The sequence below is a fragment of the Hirundo rustica genome, chromosome 9, assembly GCF_015227805.2.
Source record: "Hirundo rustica isolate bHirRus1 chromosome 9, bHirRus1.pri.v3, whole genome shotgun sequence".
Lineage (NCBI taxonomy): Eukaryota > Metazoa > Chordata > Aves > Passeriformes > Hirundinidae > Hirundo > Hirundo rustica.
This window is the reverse complement of record NC_053458.1, coordinates 5519410-5546199: the sequence shown is the minus strand read 5'-3', so window position 1 is coordinate 5546199 and position 26790 is coordinate 5519410. Positions and strand designations below refer to the sequence as shown.

At 44.4% G+C, this 26790-nt stretch overlaps 4 protein-coding genes across 4 annotated transcripts in view; 1 reads left to right on the top strand and 3 right to left on the bottom strand.

The window, feature by feature from the left end:
- Positions 1–9684, bottom strand: part of SLC1A7 (solute carrier family 1 member 7) — a 48135-nt gene extending 38451 nt beyond the window's left edge. The window contains exons 1-2 of the mRNA XM_040072803.1: positions 9544–9684; positions 8381–8460 (exon numbers count right to left, since the gene is read on the bottom strand). Of these exons, the coding sequence (XP_039928737.1) occupies positions 8381–8460; positions 9544–9684 (221 nt within the window). The remainder of the gene's footprint in view (positions 1–8380; positions 8461–9543) is intronic.
- A 1959-nt stretch (positions 9685–11643) lies between these two features.
- CPT2 (carnitine palmitoyltransferase 2) lies at positions 11644–17592 on the top strand. The gene is made up of 5 exons (XM_040072801.2): positions 11644–11780; positions 12580–12660; positions 12768–12874; positions 14431–15735; positions 16613–17592. The coding sequence occupies exons 1-5, from the start codon at positions 11659–11661 to the stop codon at positions 16942–16944; spliced, it is 1947 nt and encodes a 648-aa protein (XP_039928735.1). The 5' UTR covers positions 11644–11658; the 3' UTR covers positions 16945–17592.
- Positions 17593–18825: 1233 nt separating this feature from the next.
- Positions 18826–24062, bottom strand: CZIB (CXXC motif containing zinc binding protein). The gene is made up of 8 exons (XM_040072802.2): positions 23935–24062; positions 23756–23839; positions 23615–23671; positions 22787–22868; positions 22298–22329; positions 21815–21892; positions 19981–20046; positions 18826–19144 (listed from the first exon to the last, which is right to left on the bottom strand). The coding sequence occupies exons 1-8, from the start codon at positions 23938–23940 to the stop codon at positions 19067–19069; spliced, it is 483 nt and encodes a 160-aa protein (XP_039928736.1). The 5' UTR covers positions 23941–24062; the 3' UTR covers positions 18826–19066.
- Positions 24063–24770: 708 nt separating this feature from the next.
- On the bottom strand, positions 24771–26575 carry MAGOH (mago homolog, exon junction complex subunit). Its single transcript, XM_040072800.2, has 5 exons — positions 26435–26575; positions 26271–26329; positions 26045–26155; positions 25656–25738; positions 24771–25042 (listed from the first exon to the last, which is right to left on the bottom strand). Exons 1-5 carry the CDS (start codon positions 26541–26543, stop codon positions 24943–24945), a joined length of 462 nt encoding a protein of 153 aa, XP_039928734.1. The 5' UTR covers positions 26544–26575; the 3' UTR covers positions 24771–24942.
- Between the last annotated feature and the right edge of the window lie 215 nt (positions 26576–26790).

Sequence of the window (26790 nt, the reverse complement as noted above, 5' to 3'; positions counted from 1 at the left end):
TACCCAAAATGTTGATAATCTCCTTTATCATCCAACACTTGTAACTCTTCATGACAAATTGACATACACAGCAAAAATCCTGACAGGAGTTCACATGATGCATTTTATTTTCTCTCTCTTGTGCAATAGGAAATCTGCCTTTATGGACTAATACAAACAAGGAAGGACTTTGTACAGCACACAGTGAAGGCTGTTCTGTCACCTGGGCATGTGAGGTGACTGTGATCCATCTGTGAGTTCTGGAAGGAATGAACAGCAACCTTTGGTCCCTGACTGACAAAGGACATTGCAGTGTAGCTCATGCAGAGTTCAGGCTGGCTTGTTGACTTCAGCTGTTCTGATTAAAAAAAAGGTGTTTCCTAAATTCAAAGGTCAGGATGCAAACAAACCTAAATTACCTATTAAATATGGATGTGCAGCTTCACATGGTGGAAGGACCCAAGAATCTTATTAATACTTGATTTTTTTTTTCTGTCCATTCTTTCAAGCATTTTTAGATTAAGCAAAAAGCAAAAGGATTTGAACCACAAGTTTGGTTTATAAACAAATATCAGATATATTCAACTGGTTTTTGTCTAAGAAAACAGAGGGAGGGAATCCAGCCAGCCCCTCAAGCTCCACATGTCATTCCCATTCCTTTGTGAGACACTAAGTATTTTAGAGCTCTCAGAGGACTACAGAAATATTCTGTCAGGTTGCAAAGAGTTCATACCCCATTTGTAATCACTTCAGTGCTTTCCACACCCATTCACTCTGTGACCACAGATTCCTCTTGCATGTCACTGCATCCCTACTGACACTCTAAATAATTTCTACTGAGTTGGTCCAATTTTGTCATTATGATGTGTAATTGTAATATATCATTTTCCACTGAAACAGTCTGGACCTCTGGGTTGCACAAACAACTAGAAAACACTAGAAAACAGTATTGCATCTGCCCATTAGAGTTAATATTCCTAAACGGCTAATAGCATTGAAAATGTTCCAGATGATAATGTGGAGAAACTTCTGAAGATGTCTCAGGCATGGAGGAGGGATGAAAGTTTTCCTCTACAAGCTGAAGCCATCTCAAACGATAACTTTTGGGGTAATCTGACACCAGTTCTGCAATACAATAGCAATATGGAGAATTGAAAATGGCATAATGGTGTCATGTGAGATTGCTTTCTGACTGGTTGTTCTTACCCTTGGGTTATCCTTCTCTTTCAGTTTCATCTAAGTATTTTTACTTTTCAGTCTTAAAGTAAATATATTTATTCCCTCTCATCAGCTCCTTAAAACTCACTTCTCTACACTGACTTCCACCACAAGAAAGACTTGAGATGATATATCCTAGGAAAGGGCTAACAGCTTGTTCTCACTGGGGTGAAATGTGCTTTTATTATTATTTATATGACAGTGATACATGTGACAGGTAGTGCAGAAGTGGGACTCTCTACACCCTTTGTTATCATTCAGGTCCCCACAGATTTCCCCATACCAACCCCACAGAAGGTTTCCCCTCCCCTTTTGGGGAAGGTCTGTTCCTCAGTGCCAATGTTGGTCTACCACAGGTGAAATAGAGGGAAAAGTCTGGAGTCCAGTAATGTGAAGACAAAAAGCCTTTTGTTGCCAATGCAATTTCATTCTATGGAAAATACTTCTGCCTTGGTACTTGATGAAACATTTTTCGGAGCAGGCTCTTCAGAGACCCAGAGGCAGCACTTTGCAGCTGCTCCTCAGCATCTCACTAGATAATACAGTACATAAATTTGATTGCACTCGATTACAGAACCACAGAATTGTTTAGGTTGAAAAAGACCTCTAAGATCTTTAAGCCCAACTATTCCTTCCCCCAGCACGGCCAAGTCCCACTAAGCCACATCCCCAAGTGCCACATCTACTTGTTTTTTAAATACACCCCAGTTTGGCAGCAGCACGAGGACAAGAACAGAGCAGCTGGTATTTAGGGGAATAGTTTAACACATACATAGCAGGAAAGACCAAGCCCAAAGTGACCAGAACCTTCTGTTATCCACCCTTTCCCATTTGGTCTTCAGGTAAATTATGTGTCAAGACAATGTGGAAAATACCCCTTAGTACCAGGGGTGTATTAGAAGCAACAGTATTGCACAAATTCTCATTCATTTAAAACCAATATTACTGAGTTAATTAATTTTGGCTGTCCTCTTTATTTGAATATAACCATAAATAGGAAAAAAAATCATAGCCTTTTAAACATCTGTTTTCCTTCTGAATGGATATTGTACTGATATTATCAGACAGTGGTTTATAATCAGGGTAAAAGGTTTAGATTATCAATTGCAATACAGGTCTTGGAGAGTTTGGATCAAACTTTTCATCCCTAACAAATGGCGATCTTAAGCAGCAAAACAAACAATCTCCAGCATGTGGTTTATTGCCAGTTTCATCTGCAGCTGAGAGCAAACAAACACTGCCCCACACAACCTACCCAGGCCAGTGGTCGGTTTGGTATGGCCCCAAACAGCCAAATGATGAATTCCATTAAAGCACAATGAGCAATATTTGGCATTGGTGAGATGGTCAAATGCCAGCGTGTTCCCCAGTCAGAGAGCTGGGGAAAATAATATGGAGAAAAGGGTACTAAAAAGAGAAGTTTCTAATTAAACACTAAGAGTGTGAGTAAGAATCACCAACTCGGGAATGTGAACAGAAGGATGAAGGATTACCAGAACTGATGGCATTATGGACAGGAATCCCTTTAAAGAAAGACAGTAGTATATTTAGAATATCGTAGTTAATTCATCAACAAAACCACCATAGTAACTAATATTTATTACTACCCCCAAATGGGTCTTCAAATAAATATAAAATTTTATTAGCATACACTTGTTTGTACCAGGCACAACATACTCAGAGGAACAAGCTCTATAATTTAAAAAATACAGTCAAATCAGTTCTTTTGACTAGAAAAGGGATAATATTTCTTTATCTGCTTGTGGAAAGGGATCAAATTTCTGCTACTCAGTATTTCTTAAACATCTAGAAAATGGTTGGTGGTAAATAAATACAAAATGTAATAATCTTCTTAAGCTTAAAAAACTAAACTGCTTTTTCCAAAGGGAATATTCACTGGGGTAACTGGCCTGTTATAACAGCTAAACAGTTTGAGTCTGCCCTGATGATTCTTTCACTTCTTACTGCTAATCACAGTCTTAGAAACCCTGACCCTGTATCTCTTTCCAGATAAAAGCTTAATCATATAAACAAGGAAGGTGCTGGAATAAAGGATGCAACTTTCTATTACATGTATAGGTAGACATACAGGACAGAGAGAACTCAGGATGTTCAACTGGTGCAAACCTGTGGAAGTCTGGCTTCAGCCTGCTTTTCTGAACAACCAAGGCTTTTGCAGTCAAACACTGTGTGAGAGCCCTTGCTAATAACCTGCTCATTCAGAGAGACTCCTGTTCCTGAAAGGAGAGAAATAATGTGTGGGCTTCTAGAACTGAAAAAGAACCGGGGCCTGCAAGCCCTGCCTCTTCTCCAGCCTTCCTCACGGCTCTGCAGCACACACATTCTGCAGCTCGTCTTAGGTGCATGAGGTGGCATGCTGCCAGCAGCGATGCAGCGCTGGGAGCCGGGTCTCCTCCTCCGCTGCAGGCCCATTGGCACCTCTGCGTTTGGAACACAAAGGGAGAGGTGCATTTCTGTCCTGGGGAAAATGCCAGTGTGAGCTCTCTGCCTACTGGAAGGAATCCATGCCAAACAGCAGCATTAGAAATGCCTCAACGGTGGTAAATTATTCCGTATTATTCCAGCACAATACTATTGTTCAAAAATTCAAAGCTGTGACAGATCAGGGTTCAGTACTGGCCTCCACAAAAAGCTTAAGTCAAAGCAGTCATGCTTACTGAAAATCAAGGTTCTGGCCCACTGGGAGCTGATCAGTACAAAGCTGGTAGCATGAGCCGAAGATGATGGGGCAGGGAATGGGCACAAGGACAAAAATGGTCTGAAGGAAGGTGACGGTGTGTGAATTGTGGCACGGTGCCTGCCAGCACGGCTGGCTTGCGCTGGAGCTGGCACAGACAGGAGCAGGTCAGAGGCTTTATACTGTCTTCAGCAAGTGTGAGAAGATATTAAGGGGAAAGTTGAGTCTTTGTTCCTTTCCCAGTCTTTTGTATTGTGCAGATAACAAACACATTGACATCAGATTTGATTACTTCAAGCATTTAAGAAGTTGAGAAACTCGAGTGATGCACAGCTATCTCTGCCAATCAACTTCTCCTGGGAACAGGTGAAGGAATCCTGTGTGTGTGTGTGTCTGTGGAAATTTATAACTAACCACAGTGAAAGACAGTGGAAGGTTTATTATTTTCTGGACAGGGAGTGGTGCTGGGAAACCCACGGGATGCAGGAACCTGAGCAGTGGTACCGGCAATCCCCAGGATGCAGGAACCCGGGCAGTGGTACCGGCAATCCCCAGGATGCAGGAACCCGGGCAGTGGCACCGGCAATCCCCGGGATGCAGGAACACGGGCAGTGGCACCGGCAATCCCCGGGATGCAGGAACACGGGCAGTGGCACCGGCAATCCCCGGGATGCAGGAACACGGGCAGTGGCACCGGCAATCCCCAGGATGCAGGAACCCGGGCAGTGGTACTGGCAATCCCCGGGATGCAGGAACCCGGGCAGTGGTACCGGCAATGCCCGGGATGCAGGAACACGGGCAGTGGTACCGGCAATCCCCAGGATGCAGGAACCCGGGCAGTGGTACCGGCAATCGCCGGGATGCAGGAACACGGGCAGTGGTACCGGCAATGCCCGGGATGCAGGAAGGATCGCGCTCGGGGAGCGAGGCGCGGTTCCTCGGTGTCCCAGCAGAGCCGCCCGGTGGCTGCAGGGGACATTGCAGAGTGTCACAGCCCGGTGGCTGCAGGGGACATTGCAGAGTATCACAGCCCGGTGGCTGCAGGGGACATTGCAGAGTGTCACGGCCCGGTGGCTGCAGGGGACATTGCAGAGTGTCACAGCCCGGTGGCTGCAGGGGACATTGCAGGGTATCACAGCCCGGTGGCTGCAGGGGACATTGCAGAGTGTCACAGCCCGGTGGCTGCAGGGGACATTGCAGGGTATGACAGCCCGAACCTGTGGCTGCGCCGGGAATGCCAGAGGAGCGAGGAAAGGGCGTTTAAACAAAGGGCATTTAAACAAAGGGCATTAACAAAGCTGAGCAGAGGGATCTGCCTGAAGGGTTTGATAAACAGGACTCTCAGGGAAGGATGCACGGGCAACTGTGCATGTTGCCTGTTGGAAAACCTGAGATGAGTCGAAGGTTGAAACATTTTGCATAAAAGGAGGAAACGGGGACGATTTGCATTGTCCCTGTCAAATGAGGATCGAAGCCTCTGTCCCAAAGAGAATCAGGGAACTTCAGAGCTTCTGCAGATGATCTTTCAGGCTTGTTGAGGACATCTCCTTGTCCGGCTGCAGTAAGAGCTTGGACAGTTTCTAAATGTGTAACTACAAATTCAGACTTGGCTCCTGTTCTCTCCAAGCTCTCTTAAGCTTCTCTCTTATTTCCATTCTCACGTCTAACAGCAGTATCCTGTGTTTACACCTAAAGTGAGCAGTGTACATGGAGTAACTACAGCTCTAAAATTTGGTCTTCTCAGGTTCTGGTACTGAGGATCCCTTGGGCAGACACTAACTGTCAGCTATTTGTCATTTTCTTTATCTTGCCAACAGAAGTTCATCTTGTGTGGGTACCTGTTCTTGTGGCTGAGAAAAGCAAACTCTACACACAGGGGATACTGATAGGTCTGAGCAGGGCTAAATCTCAGGCAGAGGATGGGTGCAATAAATATATACTTATTTCAGAGTTGTTCTATGATGCTATGAAGCTTGTCTGTGTAATCAGATAACTGAAATAATATCAACCCCCACCCCTAATGAAGGTCCAGCCTCAACAAAACCAAAAGCTCCTGCAGGGCTCAGACTGATGGGCTAGTGGGTGGTGGTTGCTTTTCTAAGATCTTTCTGACTGTGGGAAAAGAAAGAAGTAAGACCACAGATGACAGGAGACATCAGAAATAGGTACAGGAGCTCTGTGATAGAGCAGTTCCAGGAGCAGGAATAAAGCTCAGGAAATCAAGAAACACATTGCACATTGAAGAAATGGTCTCCTGCTGTTTGACAGATTTCCTCTGCATCCAACTTTTAAAATAAACACCATTCAGAGATACCTGACTGTATCATAATTTCCTTGTTCCTAATGAATACAATCTGCAAAGTTCTGTTTTTACTCTCTAACAATCAGGTTAAGAGGGGGAGTGCAAATTTTCAGGCATTTCTGTTTAAGGTTAGATTTCTGCTAGTGGTCTGTAAGTAGAAGATTTTCTAATCTATTGTCAATCTTCTGACCCATGCAGTTGCCACTTTTTACTTCTGCTACAACCCTTCAAAATAAGCTCTAGACTTGGAAACAGGGTAGTTTGCACCAAGTCCCTCTTTTAATCTTCCTTTCTCACCTCTCCTTTTCTTTAAAAATAATTTCTTTACTTCTGCGTTCAAAGAAAAACTTGCATTAATTTCAACTAGGAGAGCAATATTTGGAGTTCTTTTTATGGTACTGTGCTCCTGGCTTTTGTAAACAATAATAATATGGAGTAATTTAAAAGATAATTTAAATGCCATTGCTCTGGCAGGAAAGGCTGAGGATATTCCAAACCCACAAAGAAATGTAGTTTAAATGTGCATGCAGAGTACAGGGTTACTGATTTTATGAAATACATGTGTGGAAAACACTGTGCTTGTTATTAAAAACCCCAAAAGACAACCAGCAAAAAAGCCCAAACTGTACAAGAATGTCACTGTATCTGGAGGGTTTGTTCTTGCAAACCCTGCCATTTCAGTTTGTAATAGCAGGCACTGCTAGTTTGTTATATAGGGAGATGGACCCACATTGTCTTGCAAGGAGAATTGAACCTGTGAAGTTGTGTAAAGTTTCTTCTCTTTCCACCTCAGAGGATACGGTGCAGCTGCTGTGACAGTGAGCCTCAGAGCTGTCACATCTCCAGGCAACTCAGAGCCATCACAGGCTGTGCTAGAGCAGCTCTTTCCTACTGTGCTGCTGCTCTTCCTAACACCTCTAAATATTCAAGAGGATCTAAAGAACGACACATTTTAGGGAAGGATATGTAAATCTGCTCCAAGCCTTTTCTGTCCTCCTTACTATGTCACTTCCTCATGTAAGACTCTTGTTTCCTTTGGAAAAATCTCCTTTCGCCTCTCACAAAAAAATGGCATTTACATGTTTTGTCTTGTTCTCTAGATGCATAGGCCAGGACCAGGTGTGGGTCTATGGTTATAAAACCAGTTTTGTGCACAAAGCACCATGACTCAGCTTTGTTCTGTGAAAAACCATGAGAAGGCAGATTTCAGGGTAAATGTTTTAAAAATAAAATTAGTGCTGTTAATCATGTTCATTTTCAGCAACTGTCAGTGATCTGAAGACTGGAAACTTGCTTTTTTTCTCAAAGTGGAAGATGAGGTCTTGGTGTATGAATTAGGTTCCAGAACTGGAACCAAATATTGCAGTAATTTTTTTCTCAGCTCTGGTAAAGTTAGCTTTGTTACTTTCCATCTCTTTAATTACCCCTCAGCCTTGGGCACACGAGAGAGTTTTTGGCCATGCAGCTGGAGTGTCTCAGTGACTGCACTCAGTGGGAAGGCAGTCAGACTTGGAGAAAAGCCTGCCCTAAGTTACACCCTCCCACTGCAAAGGCAGCTGCCATTCAGCAGTCTGTACCAGCACTGAGATCATTAATTCTGCTACCAATAAAGTGCCACCACTAAAGGTTCTGCCTTTAATGCATGAAGAAATCACTTTCACTTTCAGCCAAAGCCAGCGATATATTATTAGTTCACTGGAGACACAAGTTAGTATTATAAGTATTTTTCAATACTTATAATAGTACAGCACACCTCAAAATACTGCAGGACACTATGAATTAACTGTGCTTTGTATAGTGTATTATTTCAATTGTTTAGATTTAAGGCAGGCTTTTTGATTAGGTGGGTTATTTATTCCATATATTTAACTTCTAAGTGGCTTGAAGGAAAAAGTCCTTCCATTACAAGGGGAAATAAAAAAACAAATTGAACCTCCCGCAACACATTAATTTTAAATAATGTTTAATTAATTTTAATACCTATATAAGGTAGAAATGATGCATGGCAGAAATGATCCTATCAATTAAAACACATGTTTATGGCTCCACTGTAAATATGAATGTACAGCAGCACTGTTGCCTCTGGCACTGTCACCTAATTCAGACACAAGTAAACCATTGTGAGGACAAATTTCATTTAGGAAACTTCAAAAGTAATTGGAATAATTATTGTCTTCACTTACCTTGAGACAATCAGGGGGAGAATCAGCATTTTCAGCATCCTCATCAGTAACTCACCAGGAAACTGGAAGTAACTAATTTCCTGGAAATACATGGAGACATGCTTATTGTTTTGAGCTAAAGACTGACTGTCTTCATAAGTGCTGCTAGAGCTGTGGATCAGACACCATTGCTAAGAGCTGCACCTTTGGTGCAAAGATAAGGTGGCAAAGATAGCAGGCTTTAAAAGGTAATTTTAAAATTAAATAGATTACATAATGTGTTCTTAGTCAATGAACACGCTGCATTGTTTGTCCTTTACAAAGGAAGATGAAAATGACATATGACATCTCTTGGAGACTACTGTTAACTGAATAATCTCTCCATTCTGCATTTTGTCTGTTTTCCTAGATGTGTTTGAAGCTATGGCTTGGACACAAACGATGTTCAGATAGTGGTTTGCAGTAGCAGAAGACAGAATTGGTTTAATTTAGTTGCATTTACTAAATGCCTTATTTTTTAACTGAGATTTCTATTTTGTGCTCAAACAGTGCATTTAGCAATGCAAAACAGTGCATTTATTAATGTATGTTGCTACATACTAGTCTGAGTGATACAGCAGAAATGAGCACCAGTAAAGCGCTTAGTTGAAGTATGCTGGGGGAGAATTCCCCAGGTGACTTCAGTAACATGTTCTGCTAATGATGGGAAATCTCAAATTTATTAATATGAAACACCATTAGTGTAATATAAACATCTGCACCCCTGTGCCTCTGATGCTGAAAAATATTCCCAGTGTTTTCTTTAGCTATATGTGTTCCAAAATAGTGCAAATTGCAATATATTGCACTCTATTGCACTACCAGGCCTATATGAAATGCTACATTTCATCTAGCTTGAATCTCCACTGTTATTATCCATACCTGCAACATTCCACTGTGCCCCTGCTGCACTTCCAGGTGTCTGAGAGGCCAGAACCCTTTGCTAACCTATTGTTCGAGAATGTGTGAAAAGACCCAGAGAACAGCGTAGATTGACAAACAGATGGAATGAAACACTTTTAACAAACACACCCACGTGACTTTTACCTTCAAAAGCCCACCCTGAAGTTCCCCAAGGTACGTATGTCTTTTGTTATGTAAGTCCGGCATTTCCTCTGCGGGGACACGCTGTGAGCCGCTCTTACCTGCTGGGAGAGTCGCCTCGTCCTCAGGAAGAATCCCAGGAGGCAGCCGATGGTGACGGACAACACCGAGAGGATGAGCAAACCGTTCCTTTTACAAACATCTTTGATCCGAGCGAGGATTGCGTCCAGGGCCACTGCCATGCTGTCCTCCCTGCTCTTTGGGGAAGAATCAGCATCCCATGGGGAGAGAATTCACTCGCTCCTCTTGTTGGGGTGCACAGATCTGGCTCTGTACAGATCAGATCAAAGCACTTCCAGTTCTGCTTAGCTGACCTGCAAGGTCACCCCTCTGCCAATAGCCACCAAGCAAGCAGCTGGCATTATTTTTCCAAATTAATACCAACAATCCTATTATCAACTACATCATTAAGAGCCTGGAAGAAGATTAGGAGGCTCTGGAAAATTAGAACAGAATGCAGTAGTATTTCTAAAACAAGACTAGTTCAAAACAAAGAGATGCTCCTGGGGAAAAGGCGATGCCTTTCTCAGCCTCAGCAGTTTGGGGTCTGGACATGCGAACCCAGAAAGGGAACCCTGCAAGCCAGCATTCAAAGAGGGAACGGAGCAGTTTTCCCAAAGGGCAGAGCAGGTAACATTTTGAACAGGACTATCACAGCAGGGCAAGCTAGGTGAAACTGGACTTCATTAATTAAAGCAGCCTTGGGTTTTTTGTTTTCATTGCCAAAAAAAGGCTGAATGAGCAGCATGAGAGACACCCATCAAAGGGGAAATAGCCACAGGCTGGAACATGCGAGGACACCTTCTGTCATTGGGCATTTATTATCTTGGAAGTGAAATGATTTCACTTTTCTTCCAACCACTATGTTGATTAGAGTAGGGCCAATTTACTTTCAGAGGATTATCAGACTAAGCCACAGGGATTGCTTTCCTTTCCTTTGCTGTGTCCGCATTCAATCCCAATGCTGATTTTTATGCTAGTGAGTGTCTGATAAAAACACACCACCATAACCATCCGCATGCCGTGCTTTCTTATGAAAGAATTGCTGTAGTTTCTGGTATATTCTAAGATTATTCAATGTTTTTATGTAAAATATTCCCCGCAGTACAGCAAGGTTGTGTGTTTACAATATTAAATTTTACACCGTGATGAAGTATTTGTTGTTACATGTATGAGTGAAAAAAAACCTCAGGAGAGATCAAACTCTTCTTTCTTGGGGCTAGAATCTCAATCCTGTGTAGTCAGTAGGACATATGGATATGTACACAAAAAAAAAAAAAAAAAAAAAAAAGAAGAAAGAAAAAAATGTGGGAGGGGAATTTAAAAAAAAAGAGTGGAGCCTGTATGTTGAACATAAAACAAAAAGAAGGCGATTGCAGAAAAACAAGACGATTACAGAAAATTTTATTAATGAATCAGAATGTTAGCGTGTACGTAAGAAGACTGATGCTGAACCGCTCCAACACCCTGGTAACTTTGTTGCCTTAGCAGCACGTATCCAATTGACTTTTGGATGAAATAGCAGAAAAACGCTTCGCTTTTCCCGTTCGTTCCCGGGGCTCCGGGAGCAGCTCTGGGCGGGGCCTCGGGAGCGGCGCTGGGCGGGGCCTCGGGAGCGGCGCTGGGCGGGGCCTCGGGAGCGGCGCTGGGCGGGGCCTCGGGAGCGGCGCTGGGCGGGGCCTCGGGAGCGGCGCTGGGCGGGGTCGATGGGGCGGTGCTGGGCAGGGCCCCGGGAGCGGCATTGGGCGGGCAGGGCTCGGCGCCGGGCGGGCCGGGCTCGGCGCCGGGCGGGCGGGGCTCGGCGTTGGGCGGGCGGGGCTCGGCGTTGGGCGGGCGGGGCTCGGCGCCGGGCGGGCCGGGCTCGGCGTTGGGCGGGCGGGGCTCGGCGTTGGGCGGGCGGGGCTCGGCGCCGGGCGGGCCGGGCTCGGCGCCGGGCGGGCCGGGCTCGGCGTTGGGCGGGCGGGGCTCGGCGTTGGGCGGGCGGGGCTCGGCGCCGGGCGGGCCGGGCTCGGCGTTGGGCGGGCGGGGCTCGGCGTTGGGCGGGCGGGGCTCGGCGCCGGGCGGGCCGGGCTCGGCGTTGGGCGGGCGGGGCTCGGCGCCGGGCGGGCCGGGCTCGGCGTTGGGCGGGCGGGGCTCGGCGGGGCCTGACGCGCATCATGGCGGCGCGGCAGCTGCTGAGGGCGGCCCCGGGGCGGCGCGGCTACAGCGGCGCGGGCGCCGCCGAGTTCCTGCACCGCAGCATCGTGCCCACCATGCACTACCAGAAGAGCCTGCCCAGGTACGGCGGGGCCCGCCGCTCCGGGGGGACGCTGGCAGGGGGCGGCGGCGGCGGCCCGGGGTGTCCGCTGTGAGGAGAGGGCAGAGGGAACGTCCGCCCTGAGCGCCGCGGTGCGTGGCTCGCTCCGTGCGCGCTTCCCGCTGTCTGCAGAGGAGCGGCTGCGGCTTTGCCAGTGTCAGTGTAACAACCCCTTACAAACTTGAAACATCCCCTTGGCGCCACAGTAACCCCGTGAGTGTAACGGGATTGTGCTAGAGGAAACAGAACTCAGACTCGGAGAAGTTGACAAAGATACCGAATAGGAAGTCAGTGAGAAAGAGATGTCCAGCACCCAGCTGTGAGGGGGAGACCCGAACAGGGCTGGCAACCGAGATATTCCATCTGCAGAGCTGCCTCTCCTAGCAGCGGTTCCTGTCACTGTGCTGTAAGGGATTAGCTCCCATCCCTGCAGTACCTTTGTAAAAAGACAGTCAAATTGGTTTTCTGCTGTATTTCCCAAGAACATTATGGTGTGCTGACTGGTGTCCGTCTAGTTACTTGCTTCTCTTATTCCACAAGAAACTTAGGAGGCATTTGGATAATATACATAAGTAGTAACCCAATTTAAACATAATATAATATAATATAATATATAGTATATACAGTATAGTGTGCATATATATCTGTATGTATAGTATATATAATAGTATCAGGAAGGATATGGAAGAAAGGAGGCAAAGAAGGATGACTGCGAAAGAAACACAGGTTTCATTCACACCCTTGCTCTCAAGTTCGCATCTCTGTGTTCCACTTCCTTCAGACTGCCAGTTCCCAAGCTGGAAGATACAATTACGAGATACCTGAATGCCCAGAAACCGCTTTTAAATGACGACCAGTTCAGGTATGGACAAACACACATTGCAGTGTCATGTTCTGCTTCAAAGCCATGTGTTAACATAAAAAATGTGACTTGTGACAGCATTTTGACTCTTTTCTTGGTTGTTGTAGGAAAACTGAAGAACTTGCTCGTGCCTTTGAAAAGGGGATTGGAAGAGAGCTGCATGACCAGCTGGTTGCTCAAGACAATCAGAACAAGCATACAAGTTATATCACAGGTTTGTTGGCCTGCTGGGTGTAGGACAAGTCTGTAGATCATCACACTTCATAACTGCTCATAATGCCATAAATGTAATAGGCTGAAGCTTTAAGTAACCCAGAAACTTGGATTAACTTGCTGTGAACACTCTCTGTGGCTGTATTTGAGCAATTTCAGGGGCTGCTGAACAGAAGAATGCTCATTATCTAACTTCATCTATTCTACCAGAATTCTGGGTAGATGGATACCGGAACAGTGGTATTTTTTCATGAGTTTATAGGATTTAAGTTAAAGAGGAGCCTATCTGGCACTTCCCTTAAGTAATAATTCCATGTTATTTAGCAAGACAACTAAACTTTGAGGGAGGGGAGAGTATAACTAAGTTCAGTTGTACTAAACTATAACTTTTAAGAGGCAGAAGTGGTCAGTATTTGGGACTTAAAAGCCCTTAAAACTACAAAACTATCTTATTTTAAAGAGCCAAAGAAAAGGAGCAACAGAAATAGGAAAATGGGAGTAAACAGAAACAAATCAGGAGAGGGGAGCATGTATATATTGATTTTGATTATTCTGCTTTATTATTGCTTCCATATCCAAGTGTCTGCTCATGAAAGTATTAGCAAAACCATCAAATACCTATGGAAGCAGAAGTTTCCATGTTGCCCAGTGAATGCACTTCTGTCCTTGCTGTCTGTTCAGACTGCCTGTTAAGCTGTTAGCTGCCACTCAGTTTAGAGAATACCAGATTATTTCACAAAAACTGCTGCTTGGTTTGTTGTATTTTACTTTCCATTCACTTTGAACAACGTCTTGGGTTTTAAGTGGTGGTTTTTTGTTGTTCATCGGTGCTAACCAGTATGCTGCTTTTTGTCTATGAATGGTGGGGTGTCTGGATTGCTTTTTGTTCAGTTATTTTTCTTCTTTATGACTCATAAAATACCTGTTCCACTTGAAATTGGTTTCTGAAAGTATGTAGAGTTGTCTCCGCCCTGGACTTTGAAATTGGGAGTTAAAAGGCTACGTGTTGGTGACAGATGTGGTTTTAGAACTGTAGATGAGTGTTACTTACTTACCTGTGAGAACCTGTAATTAAAGTTGTAACTTAGCCCCTGGAACTACCTGTTGCCTTTCTTACAGTCCAGGTAGAAGGTTCAACCTCAGCAAGATGCACTCATTGACACAGAGTTGCAGAAATTAATAGTTTAGGGGTAGGTAAAGGCATGAACCTCTCCAAATATGAGGTGTGCACCAAAATACTGCGCTGGGGAGCTGCAGTGTATGTCCTGGGAGTTAAGGTTTATCATTGAGCCATAAAGAAAACAGGGAGTTGGCCCTTGTTGCTAATGACATGGACACCCTTGACATGGATTATTCCAAACTCAGTATTTTTATGATTAGCTGACAGTATCCTGCTTCATAATGGGGGTTTGGAGAAGCCTTGGGTGAATTATTGCTCATGTTTGTCTTGTTTAAAAGCACTTTAGTGTGTGTTTATCCATTATCTACACGACCCTCTGGTATGACTCAGGCAGCTGCTTTTATATTCTGACCTCTTTCTCATCTCTCAATTTTCAGGTCCTTGGTTTGACATGTACCTAAAAGCACGTGAGCCTGTTGTTTTGAATTTTAATGCGTTTATGTCTTTTAATCCTGATCCAAAATCAGAATACAACGATCAGCTCATCCGAGCTACAAACATGACTGTTTCTGCCATACGTTTTATGAAGACCTTCAGGGCTGGTTACCTTGAACCAGAGGTTTTTCACCTTAATCCAGAAAAAAGTGACACTGAGCTGTTTAAAAAAATTATCCGGTTTGTGCCTTCTTCAGTTGCTTGGTTTGGTGCCTACATGGTCAATGCTTACCCCCTAGATATGTCTCAGTACTTCAGGCTCTTCAATTCTACGCGGATTCCTAAGCTCAACAAAGATGAGCTTTATACAGATGAAAAGGCAAAACATTTATTAGTGTTGAGAAATGGAAATTTTTATGTGTTTGATGTTATTGATAGAGATGGAAACATGTTGAAACCCTCAGAAATACAAGCACACTTGAAATACATCCTTAGTGACAACAGTCCGGCCCCGGCCTTCCCTCTTGGCTACCTCACCAGTGAAAACCGAGATACGTGGGCATTGCTGAGGAAGAAGCTACTGGAGAATGGCAATGAAGAAGCTCTTCAGAAAGTAGACTCTGCCATGTTTTGTTTAAGTTTAGATGATTTTCCCGTTAAAGACTTCGTGCACTTGTCCCACACTATGTTGCATGGAGATGCTGCAAACCGCTGGTATGACAAATCCTTTAATCTTATCATAACTAAGGATGGCACAGCAGGGATTAATTTTGAACATTCCTGGGGAGATGGTGTGGCTGTGCTCAGGTTCCAGAATGAGGTTTTTAAAGACAGCACCAAGACACCGGCCATCAGTCCCCAGTCCCAGCCTGCTTCAGTTGACTCTTCCAAAGCAGTGCAGAAACTTGACTTTAAGCTGGACGATGCCTTAAAAGCAGGGATTACCAAAGCCAAACAGAAGTTTGATGCCACTGTAGAATCACTGTCTGTTGACATGATTCAGTTCCAAGAAGGGGGCAAGGAGCTTCTAAAGCAGAAGAAGGTGAGCCCAGATGCCGTGGCTCAGCTGGCTTTCCAGATGGCTTTCCTTCGCCAGTACGACCAGACCGTTGCCACGTACGAGTCCTGCAGCACCGCGGCTTTCAAGCACGGCCGTACGGAAACCATCCGTCCTGCCACTGTCCACACAAAGAAATGCTCTGAAGCCTTTGTCAAGGAGCTCTCCAAACACAGCACAGAGGAGCTGCAGAATTTGATAGTGGAGTGCTCCAAGTACCACGGCCGTTTGACGAAGGAGGCTGCTATGGGTAAGTAGGAGTGCATCCAGCACTCCTCCTTTTGCACTAAAATGTCTGTTAAGGTTGATGTAAATACTTACAACTAAATAATTTAATGTTGATGGAGTATTGTATTTGTACAATGTAAACTTGACAAAAACAGTAGCAGAAGGCTGCAGTTCAAAGTGCATTCCCTCATTCTCTTTCTTTTGATGGAAAGGAGTGCCTCTGTGCTTCCCACATCACCTTCCATGTATTGGGAATGTTTTATACCTCAGTTTTTGTCCTTAGAACAGTTGGACTATTTGAAGATTTCATAAATACTTAGTGCATGTTGAACAAGAACTTTGGCTTACGTCTGAGGAGGTGCTGTCTTATCTCTGCAGGGGATAAAGGCTTTAACAGCTTCCAAATCAAACTCATTCTTTGGCCATGCTACTCCTGGCATTTTCCTAAATCCTTTCTTTTGAACAGTCCTTCCCAGAAACATTAAAATTGACAGCAGTAAAACTGACTGTTGAATATTATCCTAGAGCCTAAAATTTGCCTCCTTTTGTTGGTGCAAGATGCTCTTCCTCTTTATAGTTATAATTTTTAGGAGAGGCTTTTTTTGCATTCAATAACTTGTCTGTGTTTTCAGATGAACATAGAACATTCAAAGAATGTGAGGTATTATCCAAACTGTCTGTTAACACTGCACTTTTGTACTCTCCTGATCCTATTGAGGCCTGCAGTAAAACAAGCAAGCCCCATTTTCCTAGGATATGGGCACGAAAAGTCTCAAAAATATTTCCTACGAGTACAAAAATAAACTCCAGTCCTACAGACCTCCTCTTTTGTGGCTGAGGTGAGTTTACTTCCCGCAGAAGTCGGGCTCCTCTCTCATAGCTGTTATTTCTTTCACCAGGCCAGGGCTTTGACCGGCATCTCTTCAGCCTGCGCTGTTTGGCCTTATCCAAGGGGCTGGCACTGCCGGATTTCTACCAAGACCAAGCCTACGCTCGCCTTAACCACAACATCATCTCCACCAGCACCTTGGTGAGCCCAGCTGTGCAGTTAGGGGGCTTTGGCCCCGTGGTGTCTGATGGCTTTGGAGTAGGCTATCAGGTACAAGATGACTGGATAGGCTGTAATGTTTCTGCTTACCCAGCTAGGAATGGGAAAGAATTCCTTCAGTGTATATACAAGTCACTAGAAGATATCTTTAATGTTTTAAAGGGCAAGAAAATTAGTAGTTAAGACGTAAAGACATTGGGACACTTTACAGGTGCAGAACAAGATGCAGATTATGTCTAACTGGCATACTAATCAGTGTTCAGCATGGCCGAGACTGCCCAGCTTAATTGGGTTCATGTGTCATCACTGAACTTGAATACTGTTAGATTCACTAGGAAATTTCTTATTTTAAAGGAATCAATTACAGACCTCAAATGCATTTCAGGAAATACCGACATTAACTACGTCAAATTAACTAACAGATCCATGTGTTTTTAAAACACATAATCTAAAATAAGCATTTTTATTGAGTTAATGAACTTGGAACACCCGTTCCATGAGTTTTTGGCCAGACTGTAGTACTGTGATACTGCTCTTGAACTGTTCGGTTTTAAAAAAATACACACAATAATTTTAAACATGGAACAGTGGTTCCATTTGCACTCTTGCAGTAAGCTTGCTTGCTTACTTGTCACACTTACCTCTTTAAACTTGAATTTATATCAGAACTGATTGTGCCTCAACTGCTTGAAGCCTTTCCCCTTTAACAGCTTTTAGAGACACAAAAAAAATGAAGTGGGAGGACTTAAGTAACCTGCAGCAATCAAGTGGGTTGTTAAATTGACTTGAAAAGACTGTATTTTAATAAAGCTGTCTGTTAATAACCACAAAGTTCTTTTATTGCCATAACTAAATCATACAGCATGGGTAGACCCTTCATGAATAGCTCATGTTTCTTACAAAGGTTGGAAAGAAAACTGCTGCAAGCATTCTGCACTCTGCCTGGTATGTAGCCCTTGAATTCCTGCCTTTTGCCCTCTTGATTTCCACTCTTTTTTTCTTTCTGTGGAGCTGAATTGCACAGTGGTGTTTGGCTTCTGTGATCTGGTAAAACTGATGCAGCTCATGTCCCACTGGCCTGGACAACCAAATAGATCAGCAGAACAGCAAAGTCTGAGCACGTTGGTTGGATGTGACAGATCAGGTTCAGAGGCTCAGAAACTACTTCCCTTTGGGTATCTCAGCTGCCAGGTTCTCCCAGGGTCTTTTTAATTTAGCACAGTAAGTGTAAGCAGTACCCTGTCCTGCAAGTATGAAATAAAAGTGCTAGCAGGGGAGAGGCAAGCTTTTCATATGTAAGCCTGAAGGCTTTGCTCCTGTAATGTGCTGTTCTAGTTTTCAGCTGAAAAGGATTATTTTAAAACAGACTTCAAAACTTGGCATGATTTTTTTTGTTCATTTAAGCAAAGAAAGGAAGGTGATAATTTGGGAAGATGCAAGAAATAACGTATCAGGAAACAACAATCAGACCAAAAATGTGAATAAGATTCACTGAAAGTTAGCTGGGCTTTTTTTTTTTCCTTTTGGGTTTGGTGGGTTTTTTGTTTTGTTTTGAAACATGAGAACAGCTGGCAAGATTGTGAGTGCACTCACCAAGCAGTACAAAGTCTGTTTTCAGCTAAAAATGAGGTTTACTAAATGACATTCTTGGAAAGGTAACTTGCTTTTCAGAGGATTGTGCACCAGTCAAGCTTTGTAAGTGTTCTCAGGAAACTCACCTCAGTCTTTACCTGAAGTGGCAGAAAGCTGCTTAAAGGTGTAGCTGTTCCCTTGAACAGTTCACACAGTGCCTTTACTAATGCTTGTAGCCATTTCCTCATGACAGGAGTGGTGAGTGGGAGGACTTTATTTCCTTATGTTAGAGAATCAAACATGTGGCTGCTTCCTGGTGACCAGCTAATAAAACCATTAAGGCTGTAAGCTGTGCAAGTGGTTACTCCATCCATTAGCTAAGCTACAGTCCACCACCACCATGTAATTCCAAAACCCCACAGCATTAAGGACATGGCACAGTTCAGTCAATGTGTACTATTTCCAGTGTGTAGTGAGGCCACCTCAAAGTGCTCCATGGGAAATATTTTATTAGGGCATGCTGGGGACAGAAAGTACAACTCAGTGATGTTGGTCAAAGGTTGAACTCCAACTCGGAGCTTTTTTCCAACCTTAATGATTCTGTGAACTTAGGTTTCCATGTCTGAAGTGCAGCAATGTAAAAAATAACTCCAAGGAAGCTGCACATGCGAGGTTTACAGCTCCTCCATCAATAACCTCCATCAAAAGCCATAATTTGTTACAGGTATGAACTTCAGCATTTTACAAATTTATGGGTAACTTCATAGATTCCAACAGACTCCTTTGTCTTTTCATCGTAGTCATTCCAGTCCTGTGGGAAATAAGATTTCAGTCTTAGTCACAGAGGACAGAATGCACACAGACTGGAATTCAAACTGGAACTAAACATTACTCCAAGTTTGGGTCTTAGATATCTGTAGAAACTTAAGTTTTAACAGGTGAGAGTAGCAAGAGCACTAACCTGAAATTAAATGAGCTTCAGTCTCAGTGTTTTTATTTATATATATATATTTGGGGGGGGGGGGGGGGGGGGGGGGGGGGGGGGGGGGCGGGGATTGGGATGGGGGGCATTATTTTCTTATGCAGTCCCCAGCCTGTCCCCATGCCAGATAAAAGCAACCATGGCAGGTGAAAGGATTATCTATCATTTACAATACTCTGGTCACGTGGGTAAGCAGACAAGCAGATCCTTGCCAAGTAGGATACGAGGGAACAGATTTGACCTTGAGATTCCTGCTCACAGCCCAGGAAGATTTGCAATGCTGGTGTCATCATCCTGAGCTTTGAAGGACAGTGGCTATATTACTTTTTAACCTCTCTGTGCACAGGACAGTGGGCAGGGATCTTCCTAGAAAAATCAACTCACCACTTTAATAACCCCAGCCATTTAATATTCCAGGCTCTTGCTCTCTGGAATTCCCGAGTGACTTAAATCTTTGTCAGCAGCTAAGTTAACAAATCCATACTTCTAAAATTACACTGTTAGTAATGCTGCTTGTTCATACTTGATTCAGTTTCTCTCTTCAGCTGTGGCCTTCCTGTGGCTACAGGAAGAGCAGAACCAGTCCAGGGTTTGTATTTTGGACTAGTGACGTGGGGAAGGCAAGCTGGAGAAGTAGTTTTGCTAGTGAAACCAAGACAACGTACCTTTTCTAACAAGTTTATGTCATTGAAAGGCGTGCCAGATTCTGCACCTTCAGCAGCAAACCCTGCCTGCAAACACATTTGCAGAAAGTTTTAAAAATATTGTTGTACTGACAATAAATATGATCATAGAAACATTTAAAGAAAGTAGCTCAGCACAAAAATATATTTCCTTTGGATTAGGTAGAAAGAATGGGCAAGTTCTTTCCTCGTGAGAGTCAGTGTAAGGTTGGGGCCCTGCTTGTGCATTGGGAAAATACAATCTAAGCAACCAGAGTAAAATGAGGGAACACTGCTCCTCTATTTTTCCCAGCAAAAAAAGTATTTCCAACTATTCTAGATAATGTTAAACCTTTGTTTCTAAGTTTATGTAGCAGCATCCAATTACTACTAAAAGCTTTATGTGCAGAGTCCACACAGGCGTAATAGCTTCATAATACACTGCAAGGAAAGTAATAGAAAATGTGGAAGACAGTTAATAGTTCTAGCGTGAATATTGTCAGAATCCAAGACACTCTAGAGAAGGAGCAGCTTGTATTGGATTTAGGTACACAAGTGACAAGCAAGCTTTGTGTGCAAGGAGGATCAGCTGGCTGAGGGAACAGATTATTATCTCAAACAAGCATTTCACAGGGGACAGTTCTTCGCTGCCATCACTGTTTTTAAAGAGTGGAGAAAGGACAGCTCTAGGAAGGTGCTCTGGTTTATCTTCTGTAGGAACAGCAGAATTGTTCGGAACTGCAGGAGTCATTTGAGCATCAGAAAACTCATTTACCAATTTAGGCATCCAAAAATTCACTGAAATACCTCTTCAGGGATTCAAGTACTCTCCAGTCAAGCGCATCAAACTCAGAATATTAAATTAAAACTTTTGTTACAGCTGTGAGGTCTTTGTTCTGTAGATAAAATTGACAGCTAGGATGCATTTTGTAGTCTTCCCATAGATTTTTCTTTGAAATGCAAGTTTCTAAGTCTGGTTGCAAAGCAGGAATAAACTAATAACCCTTCCGGAATAAAGGAATAACCGTTCATCAAAAAGATGGACTCCACTTAAAGACCTCTCCCAGCACACTGCAGTGGAGATTCTGTTTAGATCAAATTAGCTTTTTTGGGCTGTTTTGTAGCACGGCATCTCAGTCTGAGAGAAGGATAAGACAGGTTTATATTTGTCAGTCTATTTACACCTAATCCCACTGGAATAATAGGTTAAATATAGCAGGGAGTTAAGTGGCATAGAGCATGACCATGCACAAGAGATGAGTCACTGCAGACTGGCCCTGAAGAATCCTTTAACTCTGAACCTCGAGGTGTTACTTTGCACCAGCCTGCAACTGCCAGTGATCTTCAGGCTTTGTCTGCTCAAGCTGCAAATGGAAAACTGCCAGTGTTCATTTCCTGTGGCTCTGGTCAACCCCAAAGATAAGGTTTGTTTTTGGAGGACACACCTGAGCTTGATGAGTTCTGTAACACACCAAGGAGCAAGTGGTGCTCTGCCTGATGCTGCACTTTGCCTTTTGGAAAGACTCTCTCTTGCAATAACCTGAACAGTGAAGATCTCTCAGATGAATTCAGATTAACAGAGTGAGGCAGTTTGAGTACGAGTCCAAGGTGTGCTTTTAGATTTTACTGGCACAGAGAATACCAGTTGTTTGTGTTAGCTGTTTGGGGCTTGGTTTGGTTTTTTTTCCTGAGTCAAAGAAAGTAAAACAAGGAACTGTGGAAGGATGAGAATCTGGGAAGGTCTAAGATATTCCAGAACCATTTCAAATAGTGTGTATTTTATCACTCTAGTAGAAGTGCTTTTAAAACCAGAAACAAATCACAAATAAGAACTCACCTGTGGTTGAAAGTCAACTGGTTCCAGACCTCGGCACTCAAACTCCACAATTGTTTTGAATTTCTCGCTGTCTTCAGCCTGTAATTGAGTCAGAAAACCGTTAGTTTCCATCTAATAGAGACAGTGACAAGCATTAGGCTAGGAATGGATTGCTTTAAAGGCAGCACTCTCATCCCTGCTGCCCCTAGTGAGAGCAAAATCCTAGGTGGTCACTAACTAGAATTTCTTAATCTGCCAGGAGGAAGCCTTCAAAAGGAAACCTAGAGGGGCATTATATAATCATCTCTAATTTGGGTGATACCGTTCTGTGATGGCTTTTGAAATGGATGATTCTAAACTTGAGACTGTGCAGTCTACAAGACAATTTCTGTCTAGGGACAAGACCAGCTTTTTGTGTTCTTGAAGGAGGACGATAAAGCAAAAACTCAAAATACTGTTAATGCTTATCTTTCACTTGTTACATAGAAGAGGAAACAAACTTACATTGTAAGGCTTGATTGTCTGACTTAAAATATCTAAAAAAAAAAAAAAAAATACAAGTGTTTGGCACTATGTCTTCAGTTTTATTCAGCACAAACCAAGCACCAGGATCTTCTTTCACAGCAGTTTCCTTATACAAAGTAAAAGAAACAAAGTCAGCAAGCATTTCCTGCAGCTTGTCTTCAAAAGGTAGAATTCCATTTTTCTCCCTTCTCCTGAGAAGTTTACACTGCACCATTTTTTCCAAACCAATACCAAAAAGATTTGCATGCTTTAGTAAAATAACAATACCGATGAGTCTTGTTCATGCAGAAGCCTGGACTCACCAGGCCTTGCTCTCTCCCTGAACGTGATGTCCAGAATGTGCCTGTTGGGAACTCAAGCACCAGTGTAGAAGGGAAGAAATCCCTGGTGAAAGCTCTTTACAAACTGTGTCAAGCAAAAAGACAAGCTGTAAAATGGATGATGCCTGGTCAGTGTCTAAGCACGTACCGATGGAGTTCTCCCTGGAGCACAGCTTGCACTTCTGCACCATCGTGGCGCTTCCTCGGCCGCCTTTCAGGGGAGCACTGTCCTAAAATCCATGACAGGAGAGACATTTTTAACCACTTCTGAGCCACTGGAAACCTCTGCAAAGGTAAGGTGTTTCTGCAATGATCTTTAACTTTTTTAAAAAAACTGCAACAAGGCAGCTTTTTTTTTTTTTTTACTACAGAGATTAATAATTCAACAAGCTGCAATTATCAAAGAATAATTCTGTTCTATTCTTTCAATAGGGAATAACAGATATTTCTGTCTTAGCCATATAGGCATGCTCTACTGATTCCTCAAAATACATTCTTACCATTCACCTGTACACAACAAAAAGGGATGATTATTGCTAAGAACACACGAGTATTCCTGACAAATTTTATCCTGCTTCTTCAGCTTCCAAATGCTGATTTAGCATGCTTAAATCATCTTGATTTACCCAACCTTCTCCAAAAGGATTCCATCAGCATCAGAGAAATATGCTAGGGGCACAACCTTATTTTGATACCACTTCAAAATGTTTTTTTAAATGAAATTTTTACAGAAAGGTGTTTTTAAAAACAGACGTAATACTTTGTTATCAACGGTCACCATTCAAATGGAATATGTCAACAGTCTCCAAATACGTCTTTCAATATGGAACATGACAATTTTCTAAATGCATACAGCTATTGAGAAACGATCTCATCTAGAGGATAAGCTGTCACATCCTTGATGCGGATACGCGTGTTAGCGGCAGGTTTGTGTTCTCATTTTTGCTCAGAGGTGGGTTACGAGGGGCACACGCACCATCAGCCGCAGGTACTGCCACTTTTCGGAGACTTCACCGCAGTTCCCACATTTCAGCTGGAGAACACAAATCGGAAGGTTGGAATCTGTCAATAATCAGGGACATGCGCCGCTCCCGGCCCCGGCCCCGCGGCCCCGCACCTTGAGGTACCATCGGAAGTCCTGGCCCTCGGCCCGCAGCCGGGTGATGTTCTCCAGCGTGGCGCGGAGCTGCAGCCCGATCCTCTGCAAGGCAAGCGGCGGAGCGGCGTCATCCCCGGCCGGCCCGGCTTCCCCCTACCGCCGTGGCCCGCGGGGCTCCGGCCAAAGCTCTCACCTACCCCCATGGCCGCGCCGGTTCTGTGGAATTCCCTGTTCCCCGCTCCCCGCGGCCGTGCCCTCAGCCAAGATGGCGGCTCCGCGCTCCCTGCCCGGCTGAGCCGGCGCGAAGCCGCGTCTGCCCTCAGCCAAGATGGCGGCTGCCACCGCCCCGCCGCGCGGGATGGCGGGAGGCGCGTGTGGGCAGCGGAGGGAAAGCGGGAGGCACTTGGCGTTTGCAACGTTACACGTCAATTAATCACCTTTTTTTTCTTTTTTTCTTTTTTTTTTTTTTTAGTTTATGGAGGTTTTTTGGTTTTTCTTTTAATCGTAGCATCTTCTTATAAGACACAGACGAGTTAAGCGAAAGCAAAAGCACGGTTTGGCAGCGCTGCCATGGGGTCCACCCTCAGAGTCTGCGGGGGACCCCTCAAAGTCATTTAACTAAGGCTGCACAACAGATCTGCTAGGCTAGAACTGAAGTAAATACATCCTAGGTTACTTTTCGGCGTCTCTGAAGCTGAGCGGGACGATCAGTGACGATCCTGGGTGGCTCGGGGGTGCCCTGTTGTTCGTCTCTGCTCGGGAGGCAAGCGGGTAACCCCGGGCCGGGATGTGTGTCTGCTATAACCACTTATCCTGTGCAGCGTCAGATGTTCTTGTCTGGCCAGCAGAACACCCAGCTCAGGACAGTAACAAAAGTTTGCCTTGACAGCTGGGAAGTTTCATTTCGTAGAGCCAGGCTTCATTCCTTTTTCTACTGCTGCGTAGAGAAGTACAGTGTGTGGGTGATACAAGTGAAGTGACACTGAAAGCACCATTATAAACGAAGTGTTAGAAGTCAGTCTATCACCACAGCTTAAAAATTAAAAACGCAAATCTCACCCTTTTATTGAGTCATTGACAGTTTGTAACAACAACAAAAAGAACAATCAAAAAAATAATCTAAAATACAAAAAAATTTCAGACACAGGATCCGCTCTTCCCATCCCTACTGCTAACACTGCAACACAAACTTCAGTTTGTTTGATTTAAATTGGCTTAATCTTGAAGTGGAGTCCAATAAGACTGAAGACGAGACACTTAAGGTCCTGGACCAGGTAGTAGAACACTCTCAAGCCTTCTGGGTCTCTGCAGTGCACAACAGAAGGAATGAAAGGGGAAAAAAAAAAAAAAAATTAAGACTGATGCTCTTAGAGAACAGGTTACAGAGTCAATGTATTAAAAAAACCCAGAGTCTATATGGGAATTTTTTAGATGTCTTCTTAGACATTAACAGATTTGTTTCATTCTACGCTGACTGATTAAATATTCTGTACTCCAACTGTGAACATTTAAAGTCTTTATAAAATATGCATTTTTATCATGAAAACAAGTATCAACAGCACTTAGGATTTCAGCCCCACCTCCTCCCCAACGGTCAGTCTTTCAAGCTTAGGCGAAATACAGATATCTTGGTTGTCCCAAAGAAATTGGTACAAACAGGCCAATGGCAGCTCAGACTCTGGATGTGTGTAACAGGGCTCCTACAGCAAGGTGTGCTCTCGGTGAGTTTGAGAACGCAGCCTTGTAACATCACACTCTAAAGGCATTTGGCACACTGTGCTGCAACACAGAGCACTGGTGCCCCCAGCAGCTGATTTGTACTTTCAAACAGTATAAAATACACATACCAAATAATCAGGAAGTTCTAATACAGATTAATAAATCGAAACAAGAGCAGCATGAAGAGCAGAGTACGTACTTGGACTGATTTACATCAATGAGGGAACCAATTTTTGACGTGGTAAAGGAGATGTGCTCGTCACCAATTACTATCTCGAGCTCCTGAAAAATAAAAGGTTATAGGAACTCACTGCTTCATGGCACGAGCTACAGAAATACTTCACTACTGTGATAATTTTATTTTTTATTACAAATTTCTATAACAAATACATAAAGTACAGCACGACTGTGGGTTGTATTAGCTTCCGAAACTACAATGCCATTGAGGCACTACTCAGATTTTAAAGCAGTATTTGTTTCCCTTTCGGCTGGAAACAGTACTGTGTTGAAGAAAAAGTTTAGTTATGTTTCCAAGGAGCTAACATATGAAAATTAAAGAGCAATTAGAAGAGACACTGCGCACCCTACCTGTCGGCCCACTCTGTCAGGAGGAGGCCACAGAGCATCATCTTCTTTTGTGATTTCACTGTCGTCGATTATTCTCTTCAGCTCCTCCATCACACTCTTGTGCACATAAGCCTGGGCACAACATTCCGGCAGAGAAATAAATACGACCCTGCCCACAACGCCCCGACCCGAGCCCTTCCCAGAGCCCCTTTTGCTGGCACAAACCCCTCAGCCGCGCTGCCCTCACCTCCTTTCGGATCATCACATCGTTCTTGTAGTTGCTGTTGTTGGCGTAGCGCAGTTTACCTGCGGGGAGAGGCCGGGCATTAAACCACGCCGGGGCTACCCGGGCCCCTAGCCCACCCTCCGGGAGCGCGGCCCACCTCCCCCGGCCCCCCGCCCCGCTCTCACCGTCGGGCCGGAATTCGAACTCGAGGAACTCGTGTCCGAACTTCCCCTTGTGCCCCACGTAGTAGCGCAGGTAAAAGTCGCTGGCCATGGCCCCTCCGCAGCCCGGCATGGACGTCAGCGAGGCGACGGGCGCGCGCCAGGAAGCGGGGCGGCGGCGGGCGCGGGCGCCCCCTGGCGGGCGGCGGTGGGCGCGGCGGGTCCGTGAGGGGAGAGCTCGCGCCCGTTCCCTCAGCGGGGCTGCGCCGGCACCGAGCCGAGTCCGGACCGGGGCACGGCCGGGACACGGCCTAAAGCCGGCCGGGACACGGCCTAAAGCCGGCCGGGACACGGCCTAAAGCCAGCCGGGGACATCCCGT